This window comes from Antechinus flavipes, chromosome 4 (genome assembly GCF_016432865.1).
Source record: "Antechinus flavipes isolate AdamAnt ecotype Samford, QLD, Australia chromosome 4, AdamAnt_v2, whole genome shotgun sequence".
NCBI classification, from domain to species: Eukaryota; Metazoa; Chordata; class Mammalia; order Dasyuromorphia; family Dasyuridae; genus Antechinus; species Antechinus flavipes.
In genome coordinates, this window is record NC_067401.1 from 462,066,425 (window position 1) to 462,082,472 (window position 16,048).

Consider the following 16,048-nt stretch of genomic DNA (forward strand, 5'->3'; position numbering starts at 1 on the left):
AACTATTTTCAAAACAGGTTAAGAATATCCACTCTAATCTTATGATCCTCATAACAGTCTTGTGGAATAAATGCTGTGGATAGTATCATGCCCATTTTATAGAGAGAAAGTTAAGGCCAAGGGAGATGAATTGGAATATCCAGGAGTCAAACAACTAAAGTGTAAGAGCAGGGAATCAAACACAAGCACTCTTGCCTCCAAATCCCAGACTCTTAGGATGAGCAACCCTCAGTTATTTAAATTAGGGATGTGCCCTGATTCGATTCTTAGGAAGCTGTTGGTAAGTCAGAGACTGTCATTAGTTCAAATCAGTCAACTATTAATAATTGATTTATTCTAACCCTTCATTTCCCCTCTCTATGTCTCAAATTCATTCTCTATGTCTAATATTCATTCTTCATTAGAGAGTGAATGACAGGAAGAAATGGGATGATGGGAGGGAATGGCAGGAAGAATGAGATGATGGGAGTGAGTAGCAGGAAGAATGAAATGATGGGAGTGAGTAGCAGGAAGAATGGGATGGTGGGAGTGAGTAGCAGGAAGAATGGGATGATGGGAGGGAATAGCAGAAAGAATGGGATGATGAGAGTGAGTAGCAGGAAGAATGGGATGATGGGAGGGAATAGCAGAAAGAATGGGATGATGAGAGTGAGTAGCAGGAAGAATGGGATGATGGGAGGGAATAGCAGGAAGAATGGGATGATGGGAGGGAATAGCAGAAAGAATGGGATGATGAGAGTGAGTAGCAGGAAGAATGGGATGATGGGAGGGAATAGCAGAAAGAATGGGATGATGAGAGTGAGTAGCAGGAAGAATGAGATGATGGGAGTGAGTAGCAGGATGAAATGATGGGAGGGAATAGCAGGAAGAATGGGATGATGAGAGTGAGTAGCAGGAAGAATGGGATGATGGGAGTGAGTAGCAGGAAGAATGGGATGCTGTCTTAGCAGTAATTTCAGTCGTCTTGATAGTTATTTTTTCACCCCTCTTGCTAAAGGGAAAATGGTGCTTGATTTTGGAAGTGGAGAGAAAGAGAAGGGAGAAGGGAGAGGAGAGGGAAACTATGGGACCAGCTTCATTAAACATACATCCTGTACTTGGGTGGCCACTAATGAAAAAACATTTATGATAAAGACATCAAGTACTTAAGCAGCCTATTTATTATTTATGGTAAGAGATTTTAATCGCTGTCAAAAGTCACTCGGGTCGGTTTCTGTTCTAACACACGTATCCCTCACCGCTGCCAGGAAACTTTTGTGTGTCGGATGAGAGGGTAGCGTGTAGCATCGGACAATGGCGTAAGAAGCCAGACTTTGGAAGGGTGGAAGGGAAGGTTTCCCAGCTGCTCCAGAAGGGAGTTCTCACGTTTCTAGAGAGCGTGAAAGTTTGCCAAGAGATTCACGCCCATTGTCTCATGTGACCCTCCGAGAATTCTGAGCTCAAGATGCGATTATTGCCCCCTTTTTCAGATGAGGAAACCGAGACACAGAGCATTTGTCCCACAACGAATAAACACGTCTCAAGTACTCAGTATGGGCAATGCACAGGGGCAGTATACCATCCTTCCTTCCCCCAAGAAGCTTAACAATCATAGAGGCTCAGAGTGAGTAGGGACCTCAGACCCATCTCTTTCCCGACCAAGATCTCACCTTAGAGCATCACTACCAAGTGGCCAGTTGGTCACTAGAATTTATTAAGTAGCTACTATGTGCCAGGAACTGCTGAACGTTGGGTCCTCCAGCTTCTACTTGAAACTGTTCGTGGAAGGACAGCTCCGTCACATGCCCAAGGAAGGACAGCTCCATCACCCACCCAAGGAAGGACAGCTCCGTCACCCGCCGAGCACATTCTGCTCTCGGACACCCTTCATAGGGAGGATGCTTTCCCTGAAGTTCAGCCTAAGTCCAGCCTCTTAAGATCCCCTCTTTTCCTTCCCCCCAGCACCTGTCACTTCTAACTCTTCCCTCTGGGGTCAAACACTGTGTTCAGAGTTTTTCCTTCAGCTGAAACATCCCCAACTCCTTTAGCAAACCTTCTGAGGGCATCTTTTCAGTTTTCTGCCCACCCTGGTTATTCTCTTTTGTGCAATATTTTTGCTTCTCCCACTTAAAAATGAGGGACTTAGTTTAGTACTAAAATAAACCAGTAAAAAAAAAATTGGGGGGAGAGTTTTGTACCAAAAATGAGGGATTTGATACTGAACAAAATATTCCACCTGGGCTTTGATTAGTACAGAGTAGCTTGAGGACTCGTCTTGTATTTGTACCTTTGGATTCTCCAGTGCAGCCTACGGGAGTACTAGCTTTTATTGATTTTTATGTCATACTGTTAGCTGAGCTTTTTTACTTAAATTTACTTAAAATCTGAGTTTTTAAGTAAAATTAAGTTAACTTGGGGCAGCTAGGTGGTGCAATGGATAGAGCACAGCCCTGAAGTCAAGGAGGACCTGAGTTCAAATCTGGCCTCAGACACTTAACACTTCCTGACTGTGTAACCCTGGGCAAGTCACTTAACTCCAGTTGCCTCAGCAAAAATAAAATAAAATGAAAAAAAAAAAACTAAGTTAACTTAAACTTAGCACTAAGGCCCCCAGGTCTTTTTCCATAAGATCTACTGTTTATCCATACCTCTGCCATCCTGTATTTGTGAAATTCACTTTTGGAGGCCAAGTGTAGAACTTTGCATTTATCTCCATTAAATTCCCTCCTCCTCTATTCGACCCATTGTTATAAAGGGTTATCCGTGTTTTTGGATCCCGACTCTCTCCAACCATATTTTCTTTATCCTTCCCCCTTGTGCTCTCTGCAAATTTGATCAGCATTCCATGTCTGCCATTCCCAGTCATTAAAAGAAACACCCAACATCATGGAGCCAAGCGCAGATCCCTGGAGCTCCCGATTAGAGCTTGTTTTCCAAGTTGATATTGACCCATTAATGACTATGGTTCGGGACCAGTCTTTCAACAAGTTTCTGATTAATTGTCCTTGTCACCTAGCTCGAGTTCCTCTACCTTAAAAACATTTATTAAGCACCTAGTGTGTACCAGATACTGTACTAAGTGCTGAGACTGCAAAAATACAAAAAGACAGTCTCTTTCTCAAGGAGCTTATGGTCTGATGGGGGAGAAACATGCAAACACACACACATATGTATATATATATTAATGCTCTATTGACTAATGATATTGAATAATGCATTAATGCTCTTGAAATCTAAGACTATTCAGCTGATGGTATTCCTATAATCTGCTACTCAATAAAGGAAGTTGGAAATGACTTGTTTTTGATTAAGTCACACTAGGTTTGAATGCTCATGCTTCCTTCTTCCGAACCATCTCTTTGTTTATGGATCTTAGGATCTGTCCAAGAATCAAAATCAAATTCCCTGCTCTGTGCTCGGGGGATCCCATCCTCTCCTTTTCGGGGCACGGGAGCAGCATCTGCCTCCTCCCAGCACGTAGCTTCTCTCTTCCCCCAGGAGTCTTCCCCAGAGCACCCATGGTGGCTCAGCAATTCCACCTGCCCGCTTTTAAACGTTTTGGGCCTGGCTGGAGACTTGCAGAGGTGGAGAAGAGCTCCGAGCTACTTATTCATCTCTGCGCTTCCTCTGGGTTTCCAGTCCATGCAAACTATTCTTGGTCTGGTCTTCATCCAAAGAAAAAAAGACAAGAAAAACAAAATTAGGGCGGAGTAGTTAGGACTAGTTATTGTTGCCCTTCATCGTCCTCCAGAAGAATCATCCTACGCCCTCCTGGAGCCATTCCTTCCCCCCCCCCCCTTAAGCTTTAAGTCGACTCTCCCACTAGATTCGAAAGATGGCCCGGTTAGGATGTGAGTGAATGAGTGGGACAGGAACCCCTTCCTCCCTTCTCCTCCTCCGCCAAGCCCCGGGGCTGAGAAGTTGGGGCAGAAGAACTTGGTGCTGTTTGTGTTTGGAGGTTTCTGTGGCATTTCCTCAAGACAGGACTTGGGTAGGAAGAGCGAGTTTTGTTGGTCCCACTTTAGAGAGGAGGAAATGGATCTTCCGAGGGATTGAGTAACTTGCTAGAAATCGTATAGTTAGTGATGGAGAAGGGTTTTGAACCCAGGTCTCCTGATTAATAGATGATCATAGGATTTAAAATTAAGAGGGACCTCAGAGAGCATCTTTCTTTTTCAGATCGATCAGGAAACATTTATTAAGCACCTATTATGTGTCCTTTGTTCAGTCATTTTCAGTCCTGCCTGACTCTTCCTGACCCCATTTGGGTTTTCTTGGCAGAGACACTGGGCTGCTTTGCCATTTCCTTCTCTAGCTCATTTTACAGATGAGGAAACTGAGGCAAACAGGGTTAAGTGACTTGTGAGGGTCACACGACTAATAAATGCCTGAGACTCACGACGATGAGTCCTCCTGAGGACTCCCCTAGCTGCCCCAGGGCACGGGCGCTGTCAGTCAGGCCTTGCACCAAACGTGGGAAATACAAAAAGGGGCCAAAGACTGTCCTTGTCCTCAAGGAACTTTCCACTGAGGGAAGAGACCGCGGGTGGTATCCCCAGACTGGGGAAATGGGAGGTGGGGGCGGAGCCGCGTCTGCCTCTCTGACGGACCCCTGCCCTTCTCCCCAGCCATCTCCCCTCTGTGCCACAACCTGTTCGCCCTGTACGACGAGAAGGCCAAGCTCTGGTACGCCCCAAATCACTGCATCAAGATCGAGGAGAAAACCTCGCTGCGGCTGCACTATCGCATGAGGTAAGCGGATGCGGCTCCGACGGCCTCCGGCCGGGGTGGGCGCTGGACGGGTCAGGCCATCGGGCGGGGGCCCCTCGATAAAGTGCCTACTGAGCGCTAGAGAGTAAAAAACGGAGGTGCCCGCCCCCGGAGAGCCTGTGATCCAGATGGGGAAGCAGCCACCGAGAGAGAGGCAAACAGAAGCCAGTCTGGCGCGGGTGGGCGATGGCTTCTGGAGGCCTCCCGGGCAGAGGCAGGGCTGGCCCCGAGCCTCAGAGGAAGGAGGGGACACTTCAGGCACTTGGAGCAGCCTGGGCAAAGCAGGAGATGCAGTGTGGCATGGGGGGAATAGATTGGTCCGGTGGGGTCCGGAGACCAAGTGATGAAAGGGAGTGACGCGGGCCTGTGGAAGGGAAGGCAGGAGCCGGCTTGCTGGGCTTTTAGTCCCAGAGGAGTTTAGATTTGGTGGCAAAGACGACATGGGGCTCTCTGGGGGTGGGTTTTTAGGCTAAAACACTTGTTTGTTTGCCGCGGGGCAGCGGGGAGTAAGCCATCGGGCGGTGTGTTTCAGAATGGCTCTAAGTCCTGGACAGCCGCCTTTCCCCTTGTGCAAAATGAAGGAGAATCTCCATGGAGGAGAGATGCTCGAGTTCAATTTTCACTGGAAATGATTTAATGTCAAATCCCCAAGTCAGTGGCAGCCAGGATTCAAACCCAGACCCTCTGCCCAAATTCAGCCCTAAAGAAGAGCTTTAAGAATCCACAGACTCTTTGCCACTGCCCTTGTGGCTGGCACTGCAAGGGTGGGTCCAACCAACTAGGACCTTCTGCTCTGGGGACCTTTTGTCTTCCTCCCCCAGGGGTGCGGGAAGTATTTTATTTTTGCCTTTGCAGCCCCACATCCATCACGGGGGCTGGAGCATTTTTTTTTTTATTTTAATTTTGATCCAGGCCTCAGATTTTATTGGTGGGGGGTCTCTAGGTATGAGAAATACCCTCCACTAAGCCAGGTTAGCAGTTTGTCATTTCTAGGCTTGTGGTCCTGGGCTCCTACATCTCGAGCTGCAAGGGACCTCAACGACCATCCAGCCTAACTGTTCCCTTTTGCAGAGGAGGGAGCCGTGGTCTTAGGAGCAGAGCTGCTCTGCCCAGGGTCCCAGAGGGATTTTTTTTTTTTTTTGGTGACACATTTGGGGTTAAAAACTAGTAAGTGGCTGAGGCTGGATTTGAACTCTGGTTCTTCTGAGCAGCGTTCTATCCACTGCCCCACCCAGCCGTCCAGAGATACTTTAGAGAGAGAGACTTGCCTGGCCAGACTGCTCGGTGTCTGAGGCTTTTGCCACATTTGGCTTTTATCAGGGATCACTAATAAGAGGAAATGCAGGCGCTGGGGTGGCCGTGAGGGCGGATGTGGGCGGGGGCATGTGTGTCTGTAGGGGGAGGTGGGTGGAAGTGGGCAGACTGAGGGTGGGCTGGCCGATGTAAATGCTGCTTGCTTCTCCCACAATGCACTGCGCTGGGCGGCCTCATGCTTATTTGCTTCCCTAAGCACCTGAAGAGAGCCACCTACCCAAGCTCCTGCTGCTGGTGCAGAGGCTTTTCTGCCTCCGGCCCCTCTTCAGGAGTCTGCCCGTCAGTTGCTGACATCTCCTGGTTAAGTTGGCTTGTTACTGGCCTCCAGCGGAGCAGCCCATAATGCTCAAGTCTGGCATCGAGGGGGGCACCTGCTGTCCTGAGTTTGCTTCTTTCTCTCTCCTCCCTGCTTTTCCATCCTTTCTTCTCCTCCTGCCTTCGCTTCTTTCTTCTCCGTTCTTTTCCTCTTCTTCTTTCCCTTCTTTCTGCTCCTTCCCTTTCTTTTTTCTTCCCTTTTCCCCTTCCCTTTTGCCTCCCTCCTCTCTTCCTGCCTCCATTTCCTTCGTCTCCTTTCTCCCTTTTTTCTTTTTTTATTTCTATTCCTCCCTTCCTCCTTCCCTTTCTTTTTTCTTCCCCCCTTTTCCCTTCTGTTCTCCCTCCCTCTTTCTTACTTCCTATCTCCATTTCATTCTTTTTCTTCTTTTTCTCCTTATTTCTTTCTTTTCTCTGCTCCTTCTCTTCCTCCTTCCCTTTCTTCTTTCCTTTTCTGTTCCCCTCTTCCACTTTCTTTTCCCTTCCATTTTGCCACCATATTGTTTTTCTTCTTCTTCCCTTTTTTCTTCTTTCTATTCTTCCCTTCTTCCTTCCTTTCTTTCTCCTTCCTCTCTTTTCCTTCTTCCTTTATGTTCCTCCCTTCCTCTTTCCCTTTCTTTTTTCTTCCCTCTTTTCCTCTTCCATTTTGCTTCCTTCTCTTCCTGCCTTTACTTTGTTTTTTTCCTTCTTTCCTCTTTTCTTCTTTCCTTCTTTCTGCTCCTCCCTTCTTCCTTCCCTTTCTTCTCTTTCCCCTTCCCTTCTCCCTCTCTCCTTTTTTCTTCCTGCCTCCACTTCATTCTTCTCCTTTCTCCCCTCCTTTCTTCTTTCCTTCTTTCTACTCTTCCCTCCCTCTCTCTTTCCCCTCCTTCTCTTTCTCTTTCTTTTCCTCATACCCTCCTTTCTGTCTTCACTTCTATTTCCTTCTTCTTTCTTCTGCCATTCATTGAGTCCTGTTGTTTGCTCACCACCGTGCTGCACAGTCTAGGGTGTGCTGACTGGCTACAGCTCCACTATCTGCCCGGTGGTCCCCCAAACCTGGAATGCTTTCCCTCCTCTTCTCCCCTTCCTGGGCAGCCTGGCTTCCTTCAGAACTCAGCTGACTCCTTTCTGCAGGAGGCCCTTTCTTGCCCTCCTGCACTAGTGGCTGGAGCCTTCCCTCCCAAGGTTCCCTTGACTTGAGTGGATTAATTACGGATATACAAGCTCTCACAAAGTTACATCGGCAGCCTCCAGAGCATGTAAACTCCTCAAGGGCAGCTCCTGTTGCCTTTATAAATTCAGATAGTGGCCAATGCCTGGCATATGATAGGTGGTTAATAAATTCTTGTCAGTTGATTGAAGGAGCTCACAATATGTCGCTGTGTCTGCCCACACTGACAAAGTGTCTACTCCGGGAGCTTGAGTCAGACGACCCAATCACTTTTATGTAAAGTGATGCATAGAAGCTGAGTTCAGATTCTGGCTTTTTGGATCGTTTACTTCTCATGTATTCTTGGGCAACTAACTCGAGCTCTCCGGGGCTGTCTCTCACCTGAGACATGATGGCTTGTGTCCATAGCTCCTTTCAGTCTCTAAATCTGTAGGGCTCTGATTCTTACAGGAATCGAGAAGCTCCTTTTCAGCCAGAGATGCCTGCGGAGGTTTTGTCTGCATCGCATCCTTTTTTTCTCATTTTCCCTTGTCCCCGCTCCCCACTGAGCTGGTCTTGCTCCGAGCCTCCCGCTGTTCCTGAAAGAAAACAGCATGTTCCAGCCAGTCTCGATGAAAGCTCCGTTCTCTGTCCCCTGACCCAGCCAGGCTCCCGAAATCCTCATTGTCGGCTCCCTTCTCACACAAGCTATTGTGTGAGGGAAAACCCCATGGATTTGGAATCCCTTCTATGTTTTCTGCCAGGGCTGGGGGATGCTGGTAGGCGGGCATTTCTCATGTGGACGTGGGCTCGCTCACGTGTATCTGTGTTGGGGGTTGGGTGCTACAGGAAAATCCTGAGCCAGTTTCAAAAGCTGTGGGGTGCGTGCTTTACGAAGTTCTGGAAGGTGATTCTAGCCATCGCCTTAGGAAGCATTACCTGAAGCAGGGAGATTTTCTCTGGGATTTGGAGGCCATGGATATACATGTATATATATATATGTGTGTGTGTGTGTGTGTGTGTGTGTGTGTGTGTGTGTGTGTGTGTGTATGTGTGTGTGTGTATTATATATATATATATATTTAGTTCCCACCTGAACGAACATGAGAACACACATGGAAAGGTATTCCTGTGTTACTGAGCTGACTGATTGCTGTATATAATCTCCCTTCTATATAAACAGGAGGCAACTCCTGCAGATTGGCTTTTCCAATATTTGTAAGAAAGGGATTCAGGGATCCACAAAGAACTCAGCAATTCTGCTGATTCTTCAGCTGAATTGGATTCTGGTCGGCAGGTTAAGTCACAGTAGCCGGCCGGATTAGTGTTCATAGAAAGACTGACGCAAAGTCCATTTTTTAAAAATAAAAGCTTTTTATTTTCAAAACACATGCCAGGAGAGTTTTCAAGATTCCCCCTTGCAAAACCTTGTGTTCCCAATTTTTCTCCCTCCTTTCCTTCCATCCGTGCCCTAGATGGCAAGCCATCCAACATGGGATAAACATGTACAATTCTTCTAAACGTATTTCCACCTTGATCTTGCTACATAAGAAAAATCAGATCAAAAAGGGGAAAAAGGAAACAAAAAGCAAGCAAACAATAACCAAATGAGTGAAAATGCTCTGTTGTGATCCACACTCAGTCCCCATAGATCTCCCTCTGGGGGCAGATGGCTCTCTCCATCACAAGACCATTGGAATGGAAGACCCATGTTAAACAGAATTTCAGTGGCTTAGCTGGGAGAGCTGACAGAGTAGTGGACAGAGGGCTAGGATCAGGAAAATGTAAGTCTGAATTGCACATTAGGTATTTTATTGCCTGTCAGTTCACATCTCTGTACTTCAGTTCCCCATCTGGAAAATGGGAAAAAATTAACTGGAGTTCTTGCTTCACAGGGTGATTATAAGCCCCAAGGGTCATCACAGAGATAGATTTAGAGCTGGAAGGGACCTGAGAAGCCATCTGGCTCTATTCCTTTGGAAGCTCAGAGAAACTGAGGCTCAGAAGTAACTTGCTTATGGTCACCCTGCTAGAATCAGAAGTGGGATTTGAAGTGCGGTCTCTGTGTGTCTTCCACACAGAGGTCCCAGTGCACCTGAATGCTGCCCAAAACAAATTGAAACATTACTGGGAAATGCTTAGCAAATAAGTACAAATGCAATAAATCCATACATGTGGTTATGTTTTAAAAATACTGGGCAGCCATACCCAGGGATGGATTAGTGGCCCTTGTGTCTGGGGGAGTCTGACACCCTCGCTGAAGAGCCCTTTGGGCTAACTAAGCACACTGGCTATAGGAGATCGGCTAAAGGGTTCCCATGATTATAAATTGGAGCAAAATAAATGCCTCTGATTAAGATAAATGGTCAAGCAGAATGAATACAGAGAGAACTGGCAAGACTTACATGAACTGATGTTAAGTGAAATGAGCAGAACCAGGAGATCATTATATACCTCAATAACGATACTGTTTGAGGATGTGTTCTGATGGAAGTGGATCTCTTCGCTAAAGAGAGCTAATTCAGTCTCAATTGATCAAGGATGGACAGAAGCAGCTACACCCAAAGAAAGAACACTGGGAATGAATGTAAACTGCTGGCATTTTTGTTTTTCTTCCCAGGTTATTTCTACCTTCTGAATCCAATTCTCCCTGTGCAACAAGAGAACTGTTCGGTTCTGCAAACATATATTGTATCTAGGATATACTGTGACATATTTAACATGTATAGGACCGCTTGCCATCTGGGGGAGGGGGTGGAGGGAGGGAGGGGGAAAATTGGAACAGAAGTGACTGCAAGGGATAATGTTGTAAAAAATTACCCTGGCATGGGTTCTGTCAATAAAAAATTATTTAAAAAATAAGATAAATGGTCAACTGTCCATAAAGGAAAACTGAGAGGAGGCCACGAAAAATGTCACGGTCATTGTTTAGCAGTGGAGAGAGCCAGGCCTGGAATCAGGAAGACCTGAGTTTAAATCAGGCCCTAGCCAGTAGCTATTTGACCCTGGATGAGTTATTTAAGCCTTTTTGCCTCAATTTCCTCATCTGTGAAATAATCTGGAGAAGGAAATGGGAGACCATTCCAGTATTTCTGCAAGAAAATTCTAAATGGGGTCAGGCAGAGTTGGACATGATTGAAATGAGTGAAATGGTGTGAAAACAGCTCATTTGGTCTCTCTTTAAGTCCTTTTTTCCTTTCAGGCAGTCTGGCTCCTGGCTCTTGGATACCTCCAGCACGGCCACGAGGATGATTTTGGTTGATTTTTTTTTCTTTCCAGGTTCTATTTCACCAACTGGCATGGGACCAATGAGAACGAGCAGTCGGTGTGGAGACACTCCCCAAAGAAGCAGAAAAATGGTTACGAAAGGAGACGGGTCCTGGATGCTACCCCCCTCCTGGACGCCAACTCACTGGAGTATCTATTTGCTCAGGTAGAGACCTGAGTCTCAGAAGGCTTTGGGAAGGGGAGGGGTTAAGTGTGTGTGTGGGAGGGAGGGAAGGAGCAGGGATGAGGAGTGAGTGAGAAGAGGAGAGAGGCAGGTCATTTCTAGGAATTCTGGGAATTGCCTGGACCTGCCTGTATCTCTGAAGCAAGATTTCTAACAGCAAGTTGTCCAGGGTGGAGACTCTTCTTTTCCGGTCCGACTGAGCATATGGAAATACTTGTTTCATTTGGTGTTGGCTAGGTTGAGAATTTTAGAAGATCTTTGATAAGAGTGAACAGTTCTAGTTTCTTCTGCACATTTCTGCCAATAGAGAGAGCAGCACCGTGCTCCCCCATATCAGGGGAACCAGGGACCTTGGAGCGCATCTGGTCCAGCTGCTCCTGACAAACCTAAAAGGGCCTGAGAGGAGGAAGCTAGCCACAGGCACGAGTTCCATGTCATAGGTCCCAAGTCTAGTGCTGAAAGGGATCTCAGGACTGATCTACACCAGTCCTTATATTTTAAAAGTGAGCTCAACTTAATGATTTGCTCGGTATTACATGGATGGTAGAGCAGGAGAGGTGAGAACTGAACACAGAACTTCTGAGTATGGACCAAGGCACCCTTAAACTGGACTCTGGGAACTTGGGGTAGTGTTTTTAAAATTGTATTTGAACATTTTAAAATATATGTATTTTTAATATATTGACTATAAATATGCAAGTAACTATATTTGAACACAAGTGGTTCTTTCATAATTCCATGGATTTTATCCGATATCTTTTAAAAAACTGATTCTGAGAAGGGATCCTTCAGCTTCACCAGATACTGCCTTTAGGATCCAAGGCTTAGAACTTTAAGAACTCCTGCTACTGAGCCAGTGCTCTTACCACTGAACCACACTGCTTTCTAGTTTAAAAAAAAAGACACAGAAGAATATACCATATTTCAAATAGCAGGTGCCAAATTAACAACCTGATGGTTCAAGAAGTAGGCAGATAGGCAGCAAGTATTTAGTTGATTTAAAAAAAAATTATTAAAGCTTTTTACTGACAAAATATATGCACAGATAATTTTTCAACCTTGACCCTTGGGAAACATTCTCTTCCAACTTTTTCCCCTCCTTCCTCCCAACCCCCTCCCCTAGATGGCAGAAAGTCCAAGACATGTTAAATATGTGTTAAATCCAATATATGTATACGTATTTATATCTTGCTGCACGAGAAAAATCAGATCAAGAAGAAAGAAAAAAAAAACTGGGAAAGAAAACAAAATGCAAGCAAACAACAACAGAAAAAGTGAAAATGCTATGTTGGACAGCAGCATTTATTAAGCACTTACTGTGTGTCAGCCACTACGCTAAGCACTGGAGATCCAAACCCAAGTGGCAGAAATAGGTTTTGTTTTGCTTTTTATAAATCCCAGTTGCCATTCTCACTGGTTATCCCACCAACTGCTGGAGGAAATGGTGGGTGACTTTTATTTTTTTTGTACCAAAGAAAAACAAGAAGTTACTTTAGTTTTTTTTTTTTTTTTAAGCTACATGATTATCATAGCGTGAGAAAGCTCCCCATGTGCCTCCCTTTGAGGGAAGTGTCAACTCCCAGGTGTTCCTCCTCCTCTGTCTCCTTTTCAAGCAAGAGAAAATCTGTGGGACCGAATTCAGCCAAATAATTCAGCCAACTTTTGTTCAGCATCTGCTATGTGCAGGGGACTGGATGAGGGTCCGTGGGAGGTCTGAGGAAGCAGTCGCTTAATATGTCAGCGAGCATCTTGGAAGTATCTCGTGGGCTCTGACTCTTGGGATCCCTTTCTCTCAAGGCTCAGCTCCAAGAGGCCTCTGGGGGAAGCCTTTCTTGGTCATTCCCTTTCTCCTCCCAACCCCTAAAATGCCCTGAGATTGATGCTGTTATCCCACGTCCTCAATTAAGGAAAGTGACCCAGAGTTTAAGGCCAGTTTTGAATTCAGGTCTTGCTGACTCCAGGCTTAGGACTCTATCCATTGAGTCATCACTACCCCACGGAACTAGCGTTTAATGCCATAATTTTATAGGTGGGATAAGTGAGGCTCCCAGAGTCCCACACCTAGGAAGTGGCAGAACTTCTGGGATTCAGAGTCAGATCTTCGCACTCTTTTCCCTGCTCTCCTTGGAGAAAAGGCCACTTAATCTGAGCTTGAAAGGTGGGCAGTATTTGAGCAGGTGAAAGCCAGGATAGAAGGGGAGGACTATCATGAGCCAAGGCACCAAGGTGGCAGGATACAGGCCATGGTGAAGTCCTGTTAGTAGTCAGAGCTGGACAAGATGGAAGAGAATTGTCTGAGAAGAGCTGGGGAGGGAAGAAGGGGATAGGCTGCTGAGGGTCTGGACTCGATGTAGACAGCAAGGATCCAGGGAGGGACGACCCAGATGTCTCTGGTCCCTTCTCTGCAACAGGCAGACTGATGGGAACCAATTATCGGAGCTTTTTTTTTTAACCAGACCTGTGAGAGGGCGGTGCAGTAATAGGGCTTAGACTTGGAGCCATGAGCATTTGGGGTCATCGGGAACCGGGTCCAGGTCCTGGCTCAGAAATGAACTAGCTGGGAAATGCTGGGCAAGTAGCTCAGCTTCTCTTTGCAAAAGTGAGAGATGGAAGATGGCATTGTGAACAAGAACTAGCAAATGGATCAGTGTGACCAGAGTGCATGATGGGAAGCCACGGAGAATGAGATAGACTGAGCCAATGGGAAAAGGTTTTATTATCAAACAGAGGCATGTGCTTGTGATCCTAGAGCTGGGCAGCAAGGTAGTGCTGTGCATGCAGTATGAGATGCGGAGTCAGGAAGAGAGGAATTAAGATTCTACCTGAGAAACATAGTGAGTTACCCTGGGCCGAAGACTTAGTAGCCCTCGGGTTCAATTTCCTTATATGTAAAATGGGAACCACAGTAGCACCCACTTCACAAGGTTGTTATGGGGATCAAATAAGACAAGTTTTGTAAAGAACTTAGCTTAGAGACTGACACAGAGTAGCTGCTATCCTCATTATTATCATTACCACCACCAGTAATTCCACTACCTCTACCATCACTATTACTATTATTACTGCTACTACTATTACATTACTACTATTACCACTACTACTACTACTACTACTACTACCACTACTACTACTACTACTACTACTACTACCACTACTACTACTACTACTACTATTGTATTACTACTACTACTACTATATTACTACTACTTTACTACTACTATTATTACTACTACTACTACTACTACTACTACTACTACTACCACTACTACTACTACTACTACTACCACTACTACTACTACTACTATTGTATTACTACTACTACTACTACTATATTACTACTACTTTACTACTACTATTACTACTACTACTACTACTACTACTATTACTACTACTGCAAGAATTAACATATATAAAGTGTTTTGCACATTTCCAAGCACTTTATAAATGCTTGATGTTATAATTTTCCATCTCTCCCCAGCAGAATCCATCTCTAGTTGTAAGGTTTTTACCCTTTGGGTGTCCTTGATGCCTTGGGCAGTCTGAAATATTACCCACTTTTCAAGACCCAGATTAAATGTCCATGGATCCCTCTCCAGAAACATGTTTTTAAACACATAAGATAAGATGTACAGAGTTAGAAAAGAAGTGAAAGGTTAATGAGAATAAAGGCGTTTATCTGAGTTCATATATTCTGTATCTTGAAGAATCTTTGCACCCCGGGTTAAGAATGTCTGATTTATAGTGTTCTTATCTCCTTGGCACCGGACAAGAAATTATGTTTTTAAAGTGGATGAATATATTACCTGGTTATTAATTAGAGAGAAATTCAGTAGGTTAATTAGTTGAAAACTATTCCAGCATTTGGCCTGGTACATATAGGGTAAATAAAAGGTAACTGGGAGAGAGCATTTGGGAGGGCCTTGTGTAGAAGGGGGCATTTGAGCTGAAGAAAGAAATCCACCTGAGGAAAATCCTAACACTTTGGACACAGCTGGATATATACAACTTATTCTATACCCAGAGCAGTCAGTCAGCCTTCCTCGAGGTGCTAGAGTCCACGACCTGCCCCCCTCCCCTCCGCCCAGGAAGAAGGAAACATGTCAAAGGGGGATTGTTCCTTGGAAATTTCTTAATTGAGGTAGAAGTTTGCCCCTTCCGGACACCTTGTCCGGGGAGCTGTCATCCTCTGGGGGAACCACGTGTTGGGGGATTGCCTCCCCTCCCCAGGATTTCCCTGCTTCCTACTTAAAAGAATCTTTCCTCTCCCCTGAAGGGACAATATGACTTGGTGAAATGCTTGGCTCCTGTGCGAGACCCGAAGACCGACCAGGAAGTGCACGAGATCGAAAATGAATGTCTGGGGATGGCAGTGCTGGCCATATCCCATTATGCCATGATGAATAACATCCAGCTTCCGGATCTGCCCAAGGATGTCAGGTAAGGCCGAGCCTGTGTCCCAGGGGAGCCGAGGGGCGCGTGTCCCAGGGCACCTTCTTTGTATGTTGATGCTACATGTGGCAGTGTGTGTGTGTGTCTCAGAGGAAAGTCTCGGTCCCTTCCAGCTCCCCATCTATGTGTAAGAAGCGACATAAATGATCCATCATTCAAAAAGAAATGCCTGATCAGAAAAGAAGGGGGGGCAGCTACATGGAGGTGACATATCAGAAGCATTCTGGGACACTTTTAGGCACATCATTTAAAGAGGCAGAGAAAGCCTTTGTGGAGAGTCAGTGGAAGACAAGGGCAAGACTCTCACTGGTTAAGGGGTGCAGTGGGCTGCAGCCCTCCAAGATGGTAGGAGTTCAACCTTGAGAAGAAGCAGATGCCCAAGTAATAACAATCACTTTGCAGGTTTTCAGCTTTGGTTAGACTAGCTTGTCCCAGGATCCCAGAGTCCAAGAACTGAGAGATTCTCAGCCTGAAGGGGTCTCTAAAGGTCAATCTCTCTGATCCCTCTCATTTTTCTGAGCAGAAAACTGAAGCCCAGAGACTCTAGGTTCCTAGCCCAACGTCACAGAGCAGCAGAACAATTCCCTCTTCTAATCTCCCTCCCAAGCTACTGATTTAATTTATCACCAAAGCCTGGCTTGATT

At 45.8% G+C, this 16,048-nt stretch overlaps 1 protein-coding gene across 3 annotated transcripts in view; it reads left to right on the forward strand.

Annotated features, from left to right (window-relative positions):
- Window positions 1–16,048, forward strand: part of JAK1 (Janus kinase 1) — a 143,949-nt gene that overhangs the window by 88,859 nt on the left and 39,042 nt on the right. For all 3 annotated transcript variants that reach the window (XM_051999500.1, XM_051999502.1, XM_051999501.1), the window contains exons 4-6: window positions 4,608–4,731; window positions 10,784–10,937; window positions 15,229–15,392. In XM_051999500.1, coding sequence (XP_051855460.1) covers window positions 4,608–4,731; window positions 10,784–10,937; window positions 15,229–15,392 — 442 coding nt within the window. The remainder of the gene's footprint in view (window positions 1–4,607; window positions 4,732–10,783; window positions 10,938–15,228; window positions 15,393–16,048) is intronic.